General features: G+C 41.8%; 1 protein-coding gene across 3 annotated transcripts in view; it reads right to left on the bottom strand.

The window, feature by feature from the left end:
* Window positions 1-1946, bottom strand: part of slc25a26 (solute carrier family 25 member 26) — a 76653-nt gene extending 74707 nt beyond the window's left edge. For 2 of the 3 annotated variants that reach the window (XR_012591628.1, XM_074617722.1), the window contains exon 1: window positions 1758-1946. Coding sequence is in view for 2 of the 3 variants with exons in the window: in XM_074617722.1 (XP_074473823.1) it covers window positions 1758-1790 (33 nt within the window). In the remaining variant the exon portion in view is untranslated. The remainder of the gene's footprint in view (window positions 1-1757) is intronic. The other variant, XM_074617638.1, reaches the window with a different exon arrangement.
* Window positions 1947-12408: the final 10462 nt, after the last annotated feature.

Below are 12408 nucleotides of genomic sequence, written 5' to 3' on the forward strand. Positions count from 1 at the left end.
ATTCGATCATTCCTGTGTTTTAATCTCTTTGTAAAGCACTTTGGTCTTTAAATGTGCTCTATTTTTTTAGGATAGCATTCCTATAAGTATAAGACTGGGTATAAATATATGTATGTAAACATCTGTTTGTGGACGCATGTGTATATTTATATGTATGTATGCTGTATATTTATTTCATCAACTTGTCCTACCATTTTACCACTTTTATTATTATTGATATGTTCTGTGACGTTCTGTTTTAGCAGTTGCCATTTTTTTTTACTTTATTTATCTGCTTTTATTGTCTTGTGAAGCACTTTGTAACATCTGTTTTGAGAAGTGCTATATAAATAAATGTATCATTAACGTGACTTGACTAGACTAGCATATATAATTACATTTTACATTGAGGGTATACCTTTGCTCTTCCTTATGTCTCATTACAGTCCATTTTCAGTGAAGGAACACAAAAGGTTCTCATTTAGGTTCACACCTAACACACACAACACATCCCCGGGTGCAAGCTGCCCAGCCTGCAGGAGCTGTACACCCAGCGGTGCCTCAGTAAGTCCCTGGGGGTCATTAAGGACAACACCCACCCACAACGGCCTGTTCTCCCTCCTGCCCTCTGGTAGAAGATACTGGACCCCCAGGACTCTCATCAGCAGACTGAGGAACCGTTTTTCCCCCCAAGCCATCAGACTTTTAAATAGATAATTCATACGACACTTTCTCACACAAAAAGTACAATAAACAAGTGCAATACCTCGATCATATATCTTATACTGTATATACTGTATATGTTCTTAATATGACCTTGTGCAAAGTATTTCCTTTTATAATTATAATGTAACTTAATATTTTTAATGGAGCTTCCCTGCAAAAAGCATCTCACACTATTGTACCTGTATAACCGGCGTGACAATAAACATCTTGAACCTAAAGTAGCAGTCATATCTAGGCACATGTCTTCTGCCACTTACATTTTGGTTATTTCCTATTTAGAAGAAAATAGGATTTATTTTAGAATAACATTAAAAGTCTTGGTTTGTCATTTGAAAAGGGGCAGGCTTGTAATCGGGTAGGGTAGATGCACAGTTACTCCACACAGAGAGATGCTCCACAATAACATTATATTACTCATTTTGTAAATAGTAATTTCACAGATAATAATGCACACAGTGCACTTTCATAGACAAAGCTACTGGAGTTACCCTGCACTTTATTCACTTTTAACAGTCTCTTTTGCACTATATTCACTTTTTTAATAGTTGTGTATCACAGCTGTTACCCTGCACTATATTCACTTTTAACAGTTTTCTTCATCTCCTTGTATTTTTATATCTGGTATATTTTTTTGTACTTTGTTCTTTGCACTACTAACTTTTTTACTGTCTTTTTACTAAAATGTTTTGCACTATGGAACTGTGATGCTGGAAACTTGAATTTCCCTCTGGATAAATAAAGTTACTACCTACCTACCTACCTACCTATATATTTACATAAAGCTGGTTGTACATACAGCAAAAGAAAAAGGCTATTAGCAGTAGCACTTTTTGTCTAGCTTTATCTGTGTAATAGTACTTATAATAACATAATATTTGTGTCTTATATGCAGAACACGAACACAATATATCCACAACTCAAGCTCTCACAGTGTGTCGGCTTTAGACTGTCAGTAACAGACAGCTTTAGTGATGAACTGGTGAGATTAGAGGATTTGTTGATAGAGATATCAACACTGTAGCACGAACATGTGCACAAAACTGCCAACTCACCACTAAAGACGCGACGAACTCTTGTCTCTCCATGTTCCGCTCTCAAATATCTGCTCTTGTCAGTTGTGCAGCTCGTAAAATGTGCAACTGTTCAACATGTCTGACACTCAAAACATCAAAACATGCCTGTGAAGGACGCTGCCATCTTGGCTGGATTTACTTCCGCATGACGTCATGACGCATCCCAATCACTCGATGACGTAAGACGCAATGAAGTGAGTGTATTTCTGTCACTTCACTAAATCAGGTTAACTTTCTATGCTTTACTGGTTTTAGAGGTACCAGAACTTGTGTAGTTGTCCAGGGGTGGTGTAGAAAATTGCAAAGACAAATATTAAACAAAGATTTTACTAAAAAATGCAGTCACACAGTAGTTGTAATTACATTATGGCTTTAGCTGGACATTTAAAAATATACTTCTATAAAAGTAATAGTCCAAAGTTTTGTAGCCTTGAGTAATAAGATGTGGTTGCAGCCTACACATAGATAAAAAAATAAATATATTTCACAAAATCAAGTTAACTTCTATGCTTTATTGGCTTTAAAGGTACCAAAAACGTCAGGCATCAACGTGTAGGCATCCAGGGGTGGTGTAGAAATTGCAAAGAAAAATATTAAACAAAGAAATTACTAAAAATAATACTCAAATGCAGTCACACAGTAGTAGTAATTACATTTTCACCCGCATTAGCTATATATGGCTTTTGATGTCGCCTCGCTCAGAGGTCATCCTTACCATAATAACACTACTTTAGGAGCAACAGACGGTGGCTGGCGGTACCACGGTTTTGCCCTCCGTGGCTCACGTTACCGCAGTTTCACAAGCGTGTCGGAGAACTATGGTGCCTTCAGGTAACGTAAAAAACGTGAAAGGCTCTCTCTAGAGCCAGGGTTTGGTTTGTCCGTTCTGGGCTACATGGCGGAGCAACAAGGTGGACTCCGTAAAGAGGACCCGCTCCCTATGTAGATATTAAGGACTCATTCTAAGCTGACGAAAACACAACAATTCTTAGTTTCAGGTGATTATACACTAATGAAAACATAGTTTATTATATTATATTTCTGCTAATAGATCCCTTGAAATGTTACGCACTGTTCCTTTAATATTTACCACAACTATGATATTACTGATACATGAAATGACACGATGCATTTTCAGTGATATGAAAAGTATGAAACTCAAAAAATGTGCTTCTGTGACCTACCTTCACAAACACACACTTATGTTGCCATCCCAAAACTGTGAGCCCTTATATTCTGGCGTCTCCCTGGTGATCGCGCTGAGTGAGTGTGCTCAGGTGAGTGTGTTCCTTTCCAGTGACACGCCGACTGGGTTATTTATGGGCTGCTGTCAGCCAGGCAGCGCCTCCTATTAGGGGAGAGCAGGCGAGGGGCCACCACCTCTTTATTCAGCCCGGACCCAATGATGTCTGGGCTGAGTGCGCCCAGTTTGAAGCTCGGTGCCCGTCATCCATCTTGTTGAAGCCGGTCTCACAGGGATCCCCATTGGATGTGAGCCCCAGCTGGATCTGGACCGGGCTGCTGTCTCTGCTGTCTTGATCTGTATTAGGCCCGAGGACGGCAGTAGCATCACTTTCACACCGCTCCTCATGCTTTTATTGTCTTGATGCAGCACTTCATAACATAGACTTCAGATATATTTCACTGTGTGTCAGGGTCTCTTTGTTGCCGTGGTTGTTTTTAGACTTTATTTAATCATGTTTTACTCCCCTGATCATATGCAACGGTTATTTATCGTGACACCGTCATTGTGCTGGAGCTTTTACATGCAGCCCATCCCTGAGGAAGAACTTTGTCCCTCAGTTCAGTCAATACAGCACATTAATTCAACGCCATACCTGAAATTGATTTTTTTTTTTCTCTTCTTTCGAGAAGTTTGCAGTCAGTGTCTAGAGTCCTGTCTGTTCCATCATGTAAAGCCATTTATCACCCTGTCACTGCACGTCCTTGGTTATTGGGATTTTTGTCATTTGTGCTCCAAATGCTCTATTCCTGTAAGTCTCAATGGACTGCCGGCAAACCTTAAGGTAGCATTAAAAATGCACAAATCATAGAAGTTTCTTAACGAGATCAATAAGAGAGTTACTTCTCAAAGATTTTTGTGGAGCTTAAAAAAAGTAGGTTGGCTCACTTCTTTGCTTTTGAAACATTTATTTCTTCAGCAGTGATGAAAGTCTTTACCTTTTAACAGTGCGCTACCTCTGGGTCTGAAAAGTGAAGCCAATGCTGAAGTGCCTTAAAGTTGCATTCTTTCTAATTGCCAGCAGGGGGCGACTCCTCTGGTTGCAAAAAGAAGTCTGATTGTATAGAAGTCTCTGAGAAAATGAGCCTACTTCTCACTTGAGTTATTACCTCAGTAAACATTGTAAACATGAGTTTATGGTCTCAATCTCTAGTTTCAAGTCTTCTTCAATACAGCATGATGTTAATTTAGTAAATTATGGTCCCATTTAGAGTCAAATAGACCATAAAGCAGGGGATGCTTTAGGGTGTGGCTACCTTGTGATTGACAGGTTGCTACCAAGGCGTTGTCCGGTCTGGGAGTTGTGCGTGTTTTCGTCTTACAACTTTAACCCTTTCAGTGTGTTAACAGTTCATGAAAGTTAATTGTAACATTTTGGTCGCCTAAAAATGTCTTATTCGGTTATGCTTAGCTCCGTCCGCTCGTGTCACATCTTGTTGCAAAAAAAAACAATATGTCAACAGCCAAAATGCCGAATTTGAGGCTTCCAAACGTCAGGAGTGAAGCTCACAGTTTGAGGCCAAGAAGAATTTAAATGGTCTGCACCAACATGGTCTGTGACTTTTTTTGCTGAGAGCCCAGCGAGCCGTGGGTGAATATATCCATGGAAGTTAATGTAGAAGCTGGCTGGATGAGAGTCGGGAGTGCTCAGTTACCCCCGTGTAAGGTCAATGAGAAGCACCCGCAGTCTGGGCAGATTTGCAGGGAGCGCCATTGATCTTGACCCGCTCAGAGTATGATCTCAGAGATAAAAGGGAGGAGACGAGAGGGGAACTTATTCACTGTCAGCCACAAGTCAGCAAAGGGCAATTCTAGCCCGCAGGCTGTCTTTGAAAAACTGAAGGGCAAAAGCGCGCAGGATTAAGCCACGATGTGGGGAGGGAGAGAAATGTAAGCAGCCATAAGGGTTATTGTAATAACACAGAAGCCAACATCTATTGGCTTCACTCTGCTTTAGAGGCGTGTGTGCGAGATGACAGCCAGAATGAACTCAGAGGCAAGCGGTTATGTGACTTGCACAGGTGAGAGGGTGTTAAGACACCTTTTCTGCCTCTGTGTGTGTGTTTTATTTCAGACAGGGCAGATTGCTTACATTTCTTTAAATGAATTTTCATTACCGTCACTTTAAAGGCTCTTTGGACACCTTTAAGATACAACAATTGTCTGTTTTTTTCTCATGTAATTTGAGAAAGCACCATCTGTAATGGTCATTATTTGCGAGCTGAGAGGAACACACATCTTGAGTCTGACACGGTGATGTTATTCATGAGACAGGGTGGTCGAGCAGCGCGGTAAACTTCAGCCCAAACATAACTCCTGCTCATTAGCCGGCCCTAACATTTGCATCATTAGGACACCGCAACAGCAGGGGTAAGGAGGAGATGCGACAAAGCGCCTTTCATACAACTCTTTGTTTTTACTCTCAGGATGATAGGCTACATGAGTCGGTGACAGGGGGAGGGAGAGCGGGAGCAGGGAAGGGAGGGTGATGCTCCAAAAACAAAGAGAGGAGGAGGGAGGTGACAGGAGGAGAGGAAGGAGGGAGGTGAGATAAAGGAGAAGAGAAAGGTTAGGGAGAAAGAGGAGAATAAAAGAACATTCATTATAAATTCACTGAATCGACAAGCTGTCAGGCTGCGCCGCCGTCCATGTAGCGTATAAGCCTCCGCTGCACTATTGACTCCTACGTCACACCCAAAACTTCTCTCTCCTTTTCTCACCTTTAGCTGCTCCATCCACATCACCTGCTTCTGCTCCCGCTATCTTGACCCCCCGAGAGCCTTGCGAAGCCTTGTCATCATCCCATCTTCCCCTTCTCCTTCCTTTCCCCCCCTCTAACCCCTCTCATCCCTGCTGGGCCACCAGTGAAATATGAGCTGCCTGTAGCATATTGATCCCATGCCTAGCTCCTGCCTAAAGATAGATAGATCACAGACAAGGCAAAGCACTCCTTCTCTGCAGCAGCGGTGCCAATGGCTTCACTGGTTCATATCGATCGCAGTGATCAATTTCACCACAATGCACGCTGATGGATTCTGCGCCCCCGCCTCAGTAGGAGCAGGTGAGCTGAGCGAAGGGGCTGGCGCATTAAGTTGAGCTTCGATGGCATTCGATTGGTCAGGACGGGTGTAATCACCTCTGTGTTATAGCCACAATAGAGGCATCAGCTGTCAGGACCTTTTTCACACTGAAGATAAAGCTTTGAGTATTATATGTCAGTTTAGTTACATTCGAATAGTTTATTTGCTTGTTTTACAAATCATTGTAAAGGCCAAGTAACATGTTTGCTACCTGCATAGGTCGGGTTGTGTCCCCCCAAACCATTTCATTTTACTTTTGTCAAGTATTGGTCACAATTATATAAGTTAAGTTAAACAATGAAACATTGTGTCATTTGCCATAATGACTTTATTTATCATTAGTTATGAGGTGAGATCTTTCTGGCTGCCTTAGTTTCTTCTCATATTTGTTACAGTGCCTTTGTCTTGATGTGGCATTGCTCCAGCAAAAGGGAGCGCATAGAGAGACTTACCTATACTATACAACAAGTCTCCAAATAATGGCATAGGGATTGCAATGTCGGTCTGTCGGAGGCTTTACCACTTTGGTCAACACTTTTGCCATCTGAACCTTACTTAACTTAACTTAAAGGGATAGTTCGGGTGTTTTGAAGTGGGGTTGTATGAGGTACTTCTATCTATCAGTCAGTGTATTACTTACAGTAGATGACAGTCGGCACGCCCCCAGTTTGGAGAAACAGACAGGAGTACCAGCACGGGAGCAAAGCAATACAGTGCAGTGGACAGGGCCGGCAGCAAAACGTATTTTAGTCACCAAAAAGAAAGGCTCAACTAATATGAGTTTAAGTGTAAGATGTTTTTAGAATATTTTCCAACAGGGAACTGACCTGAAAGTGAAACATATCTATGCTCAATTCAAAGATAACAGACAGTGTATATAGTGTACACTTAAACAGATATCTTTTTTTTTAGGTGGGCCTTTCTTTTAGGTGTCTAAAATACGTTTTGCTGCCGTCCCCGTCCACAGCAGTATATTGCTTTGCTCCGGTGTCTGTTTCTCCAAGATGGGGGCACGCTGACCGTCATCTACTGTAAGTAATACACATACTACGGATAAGTACCTCATACAACCCCACTTAAAAAAACACCCAGACTATCCCTTTAACCCCTAAACATCAGGTCAACATTTCAGTTTGTTCAGTAGGGGAGAGTGGGGTAAAATGAGCCAGTGGGTAAGTTGACCCACCCCCTGTATCTTGGCAACTGTGATTATGTTTTGTCATGTGACCATAAATTCAGGAAGTACCCATCATTTCTATCTTGCTGTGATGGAGTCAAGCACATGGGAGAAGTAGTAAGTACTTTTTTACACCAAAAACAGTTTTTTCCCAGTCAAAGTAAATTTTCTGCATGTCAGGAATAATGAATGTTAGGTCAAAGCAAATTTATCCAGGTCTAAAAAAATATATTATACACGTTGGTGATTTACTAAGATATAACACCATGTTAATCCCTTCGCTAAAGATTAGCCTGAATTGCTAAACTGGGCCATTTTTTCCAAAATGGTAGCTATGGGGCAAAGTGAGCCAAAGGCTATGGGGTAAGTTGAGCCACTGGCTCACTAATATTCTACTATTATTCCGAGCCACTGGCTCAACTTACCCCACCATAAATTAACCAAATTAATTCTCTGATGTATAAAATGGTATTACTGTTGAGTGTTACACAACTTGGTTTGATTTTTTTATGTGTTAACCTTTATAGAAGAGGGAGATAAAGGAAGTTAAAACAGTTGGTTATAGTGGAACAGCAGAGGCAAAGAGGGTCCTCACAGAGGAGGTAGATAAGGAGCTTGCAGACCATATCAAGAAGCTGGCTGAACAGTTCCACGGCCTTACTCCAAAGAAATGCTGTGAACTGGCATTGGAATTGGCAGAAAGAACAACCTTCCTGTCCCCAACAACTGGAAAGAGCAGGGTTTAGCAGGTAGGCCTTGGTCAAACCAAAGACCAAGACGAAAATCACAGCGTACAGCAGTTCTGAGGAGAGTGTGATGCCATCCCATTTGATGACACTTCTGAGCATGAGTGTTCTAATGATGAGAGAAGTGAATCAGACATCTCAGATCTGTCAGTTGGTGACTTTGTCATAGTAAACTTTGTATCCAAAGGCAGAAGCTACCATTACATTGGCTTGGTTGAGAGCCTGGAGGGCAACGAAGTGAGTGCAAGATTTCTCAGAAGAATCCGGGGGAACACTTGACGTGAGAAGCCCACCTTTGTATTCAAGGAAAAGGATGAGGCATCTTTTCCACTGAGTGATGTGCTGAAGAAGCTACCTCAACCTCAAAAGGCTGGAGGAACTGCAAGGAGGGAGCAACAGTTCATATTTCACTGCAACCTTGACGACTGGAATATTGTCGAATATTGAATGATATTTTGATTGTTCAATGGTCTTGAAACTCACAGGTGGTTTGTTCTCACAAGTTCATAACTGTGAAACTGTTTGTTAACACACTTATGCTGAGGTTTAAACTTAAAAACTCAGATGTTCAGTTTACCCCACGATGGCTCAACTTACCCACTGACTCGGATCAACTTACCCCTTACCTGGGGCAAGTTGAGCCACAGGAGCACTTTTTTTGGGAAGGTCATTTTTTCCAGACAGCTTTGTGATGGATGCATGCTGATCATTTCATTTGATAGGAGAGATTCTGAATTTAAGGTTCAAGTTTTCATTCTGCTTCTGTCTCATTTTTCCTAACCTCGAGGACAGCATAAGTAAAAATTGGCTCATCTTACCCCACTCTCCCCTACTTGGCGAGTTATAACTACAACTGACAATCCCACCACCGTCAACTAGTGCTAATTGGCAAATGTTAGCATGCTAACATGCTAAACTAAATTGGTAAATGAACATGGTAAACATCAACATGTTAGGACTGTCCTTGAGAGCATGTTAGCATGCTGTTGTAAGCATTTAGCACAAAGTACAGCCTCACAGTCACTTTAATAAAGCTGTTGACTCTGAGTCTTGTTCTGGGTCTGTCTGTAGTCAGTTTAAGTCATGGTTAGGTGTGTTTCAGTCTGTTTTAGTCTTGTTAAATAATACAGCTCACCATAATATTTTGAATTAAACTGAGAAATCAAAAGTTAGCTTTACAAATCCTGATAATCTTTTAAAAAATGTATGTAATCCGAGACAGAAAGGAGCCAACAGATTGAATCTTCTATAAAGAAATGTGCTGACTGGTGTAAAAGCAGAAGAAGAATGAACAGCCAGTCTCCTCACAGAAAGCAACTCACACAAAATTATCTCAACGGAGATTCGGTATCTATTCATCACAACTAGTGTGGCTGACTTCCTCCCTCCGCTGGTATTAACTGACTGGCCTTTCGCTGCTTTGGTTCCTAGTCACAGATGGCACTTGCATTTGTCATGGCCTAAGTGCTGAGGAGGAGAAGGTTGAGAGCACCCAAACAACAATACTTCACAAAGAGCTGCAAAATGAATCATGGGAGCTTTGTTTGCAGCGTCCTGTACCCTTTGATAAATCACTTCACCAAGTCTCACTTCTTTATGATTCACCATATAGCTGCCTTTTTGCATTTTCTATTAAAAACAAACTTTTGTACCGTATGGATTACACACATTCAATAGGTGACGGTCTGAAGTGGAAGAATGGGGGATCGTTCTCATGCATGACTGATACTGAACACTAAAATCTAAATTTCCTTTGACTTTGTATAACATAATATTTCCCTTTGGAGAGCATTTTTGTGTGATGTGAGTCACACACACCTCGTTGACTCTGTTAATGCCGTTCTGTCTTTGTGTCTGCAGTGACAGATATCTCTGCCAGGCCTGATTGCCGTCTAGTGGCCGATGCCTCAGTGCAGCTTTTACGCTCCACAAAGCCTCCTGCAACACTGTACAGCTGTCTCATGCATCTCTTTTTAGACTCTCATACACACTTGAAAGAGACATTTGGCACACACCGTCTTTCCTGTTTTGGCCTAGTGTGACTCCATGATCTGTACTATGAACTAAAGCAACTCATGATGATTACCGGTAATTTACGCTAAAGAAGACCTGCTGTAGTTGAGCAAGTTTCAAATACCTTGGAATCAAGACAATAAACCACACCATCATTCACTAGCCTTGTTTGGGCCAAAGACTGTAGGAAGTGGACGTAGTCACCGTGACGTCACCCATTTGTTTGTGGACTACGGTTTTGAAGCCTCCAGTTTGGCATTTTTGTTGTCGCCATCTTGGTTATTTGCAACCAGATGTGACACCAGAGGGTGGAGCTACAACCGATCGCTGAACAAGATATTTTTAGGCGACCAAAAATTTTATAATTAACTTTCATGAACAGAAAACACACTGTGAAAGAGTTAAAGTTGTAAGAGGAAAACACGGACAACTCCCAGACCGGACAGCCGTAGTAGCGACCTGTCAATCACAAGGTAGCCACGCCCTAAAGCATCCCCTGCTTTATGGTCTATTTGACTCTAAATGGGACCATAATTTACTAAATGAACATCATGCTGTATTGAAGAAGACTTGAAACTAGCGATTGAGATCATAAACTCATGTTTACAATGTTTACTGAGGTAATAAATCAAGTGAGAAGTAGCCTCATTTTCTCATAGACTTCTATACAATAAGACTTCTTTTTGCAACCAGAGGAGTCGCCCCCTGCTGGCTATTAGAAAGAATGCAAGTTTAAGGCACTCCAGCATTAGCTTCACTTCTCAGACCCGGAGGTAGCCGCCTGGTTTATCAGAAATGGGGGAAGTTAAGCAGATGCGCATTTCCCAAACAACCCAGTGACTCGTCATCCTTGAGGTCTTTTCTCTTGTAAAACAGGTGCATCAAGCTGTAATGGGCTTATTACTGCCCCCGGGGGCCAGAGGGAAGAAAACACTGCAACTACAGTTAGTGAGAACCCCAGATATCAGTGTTGCAGTCAAGAACACCTAAACTGAGACCAGAGTGTATCAAGACCAAGACTTTTAGGGGTTGAGACCAAGTCATAACCAAGACCAGACCAGAGTCCCACACTGCCTGATACACTTAAGATAAAATGTGAAACATGCGAACCATAAGCACTCCTCAAACTCACACACAAATTCACACTCTCATAAAAACGCCCACAGAAAACAAATGAAGATTTCTCTTCATTCACCTCTTCTTTATTGCCATTTCGGCTATACTATAGTCTATACTGTATGTGTGTGTGTATGTATAAGTGTACCATGAGAAATGTCTCAAAAGGCATTGCAGAGGTGAATTTTATGGGAAATTTCCTTTGTTTTCTATGATTAATCACTGATGTTTACAAATAAATCAGACATCTAAGCCCGAGAAAAGACTTTCAAAAAGTGATAAATCAAGACAGATCTCGGGTACTACAACACTGGCAGATATAGTGGGTGTTGTTCTCTTATTGGCCACATTGGTGTGCAGTGCCCTCCCATGGTACATTGCAAAAAACAAACTTTTTTCCCCTAAACTTCCTCCAACATTCAGTCTATATGACTATTACTGTACTGCTCTCTATGATTTGTGTTAACTGTCTCCTACAAGAGCATCACAGGCTATCACACACCATCACCAATACTAACCTCTCAGATCTCAATAACAGAGCCATCACATTCATAACACTCGCCATAGCACACAACCCTGGTCACCATCTCAATTAATTAAATGCTAAAACCACCCAGATGCAGATGTAGGATGCTAAATGGCTAAACTCTACAGTCTTGAAGATCCTCCTATAATTTTTCTATTAACCACACAGCGCTAAAACTTCACTGCTGGTGAACCAAGTGTAATTTCTACTACTACACCTCAGAGTGTACAGCTCAGTCAATATCCACCTGTGTCATGCGGGTCTGCAGAGCTCACAGTTGATGTGTGGCATGCCAATAGCTCGCACCGTGCTAAAGGCCTCTGCAGCAGTGGGACCAGATGTGAACAAGTAGATTTCATCTTCGCTGGCAGTCATTCCCTTCAGGCAGCTGCAGATGGATCAATAACACCAGTCTCAGCCCGAATGAGAAGTCCTGGAGTGGCTCTTGTGGCGAAAGCATGTACAGATCTATTCGCTTTGTATGGATCGATTCAGGACATGCACATCAAATGGGAGAGGAGGACGGGGACAGTGTATGTGTGTGTGTGTGTATGTGTGTGTGTGTGTGTGTGTCCATGGGGGCATCTATATCACCTCCTCTGTAGGTCAATGAAGATGGAGGAGCTGCATTACAGTAAAATATGCACAAACATGCTTGGCAATCCAGTCCTATCTGTTCTGTCTGTGCCGCCTAATAGAAATATGGATCTGTTCTCGTATGCTCGCTGT

This window comes from Sebastes fasciatus, chromosome 1 (assembly GCF_043250625.1).
Source record: "Sebastes fasciatus isolate fSebFas1 chromosome 1, fSebFas1.pri, whole genome shotgun sequence".
In the NCBI taxonomy this organism is placed as follows: domain Eukaryota; kingdom Metazoa; phylum Chordata; class Actinopteri; order Perciformes; family Sebastidae; genus Sebastes; species Sebastes fasciatus.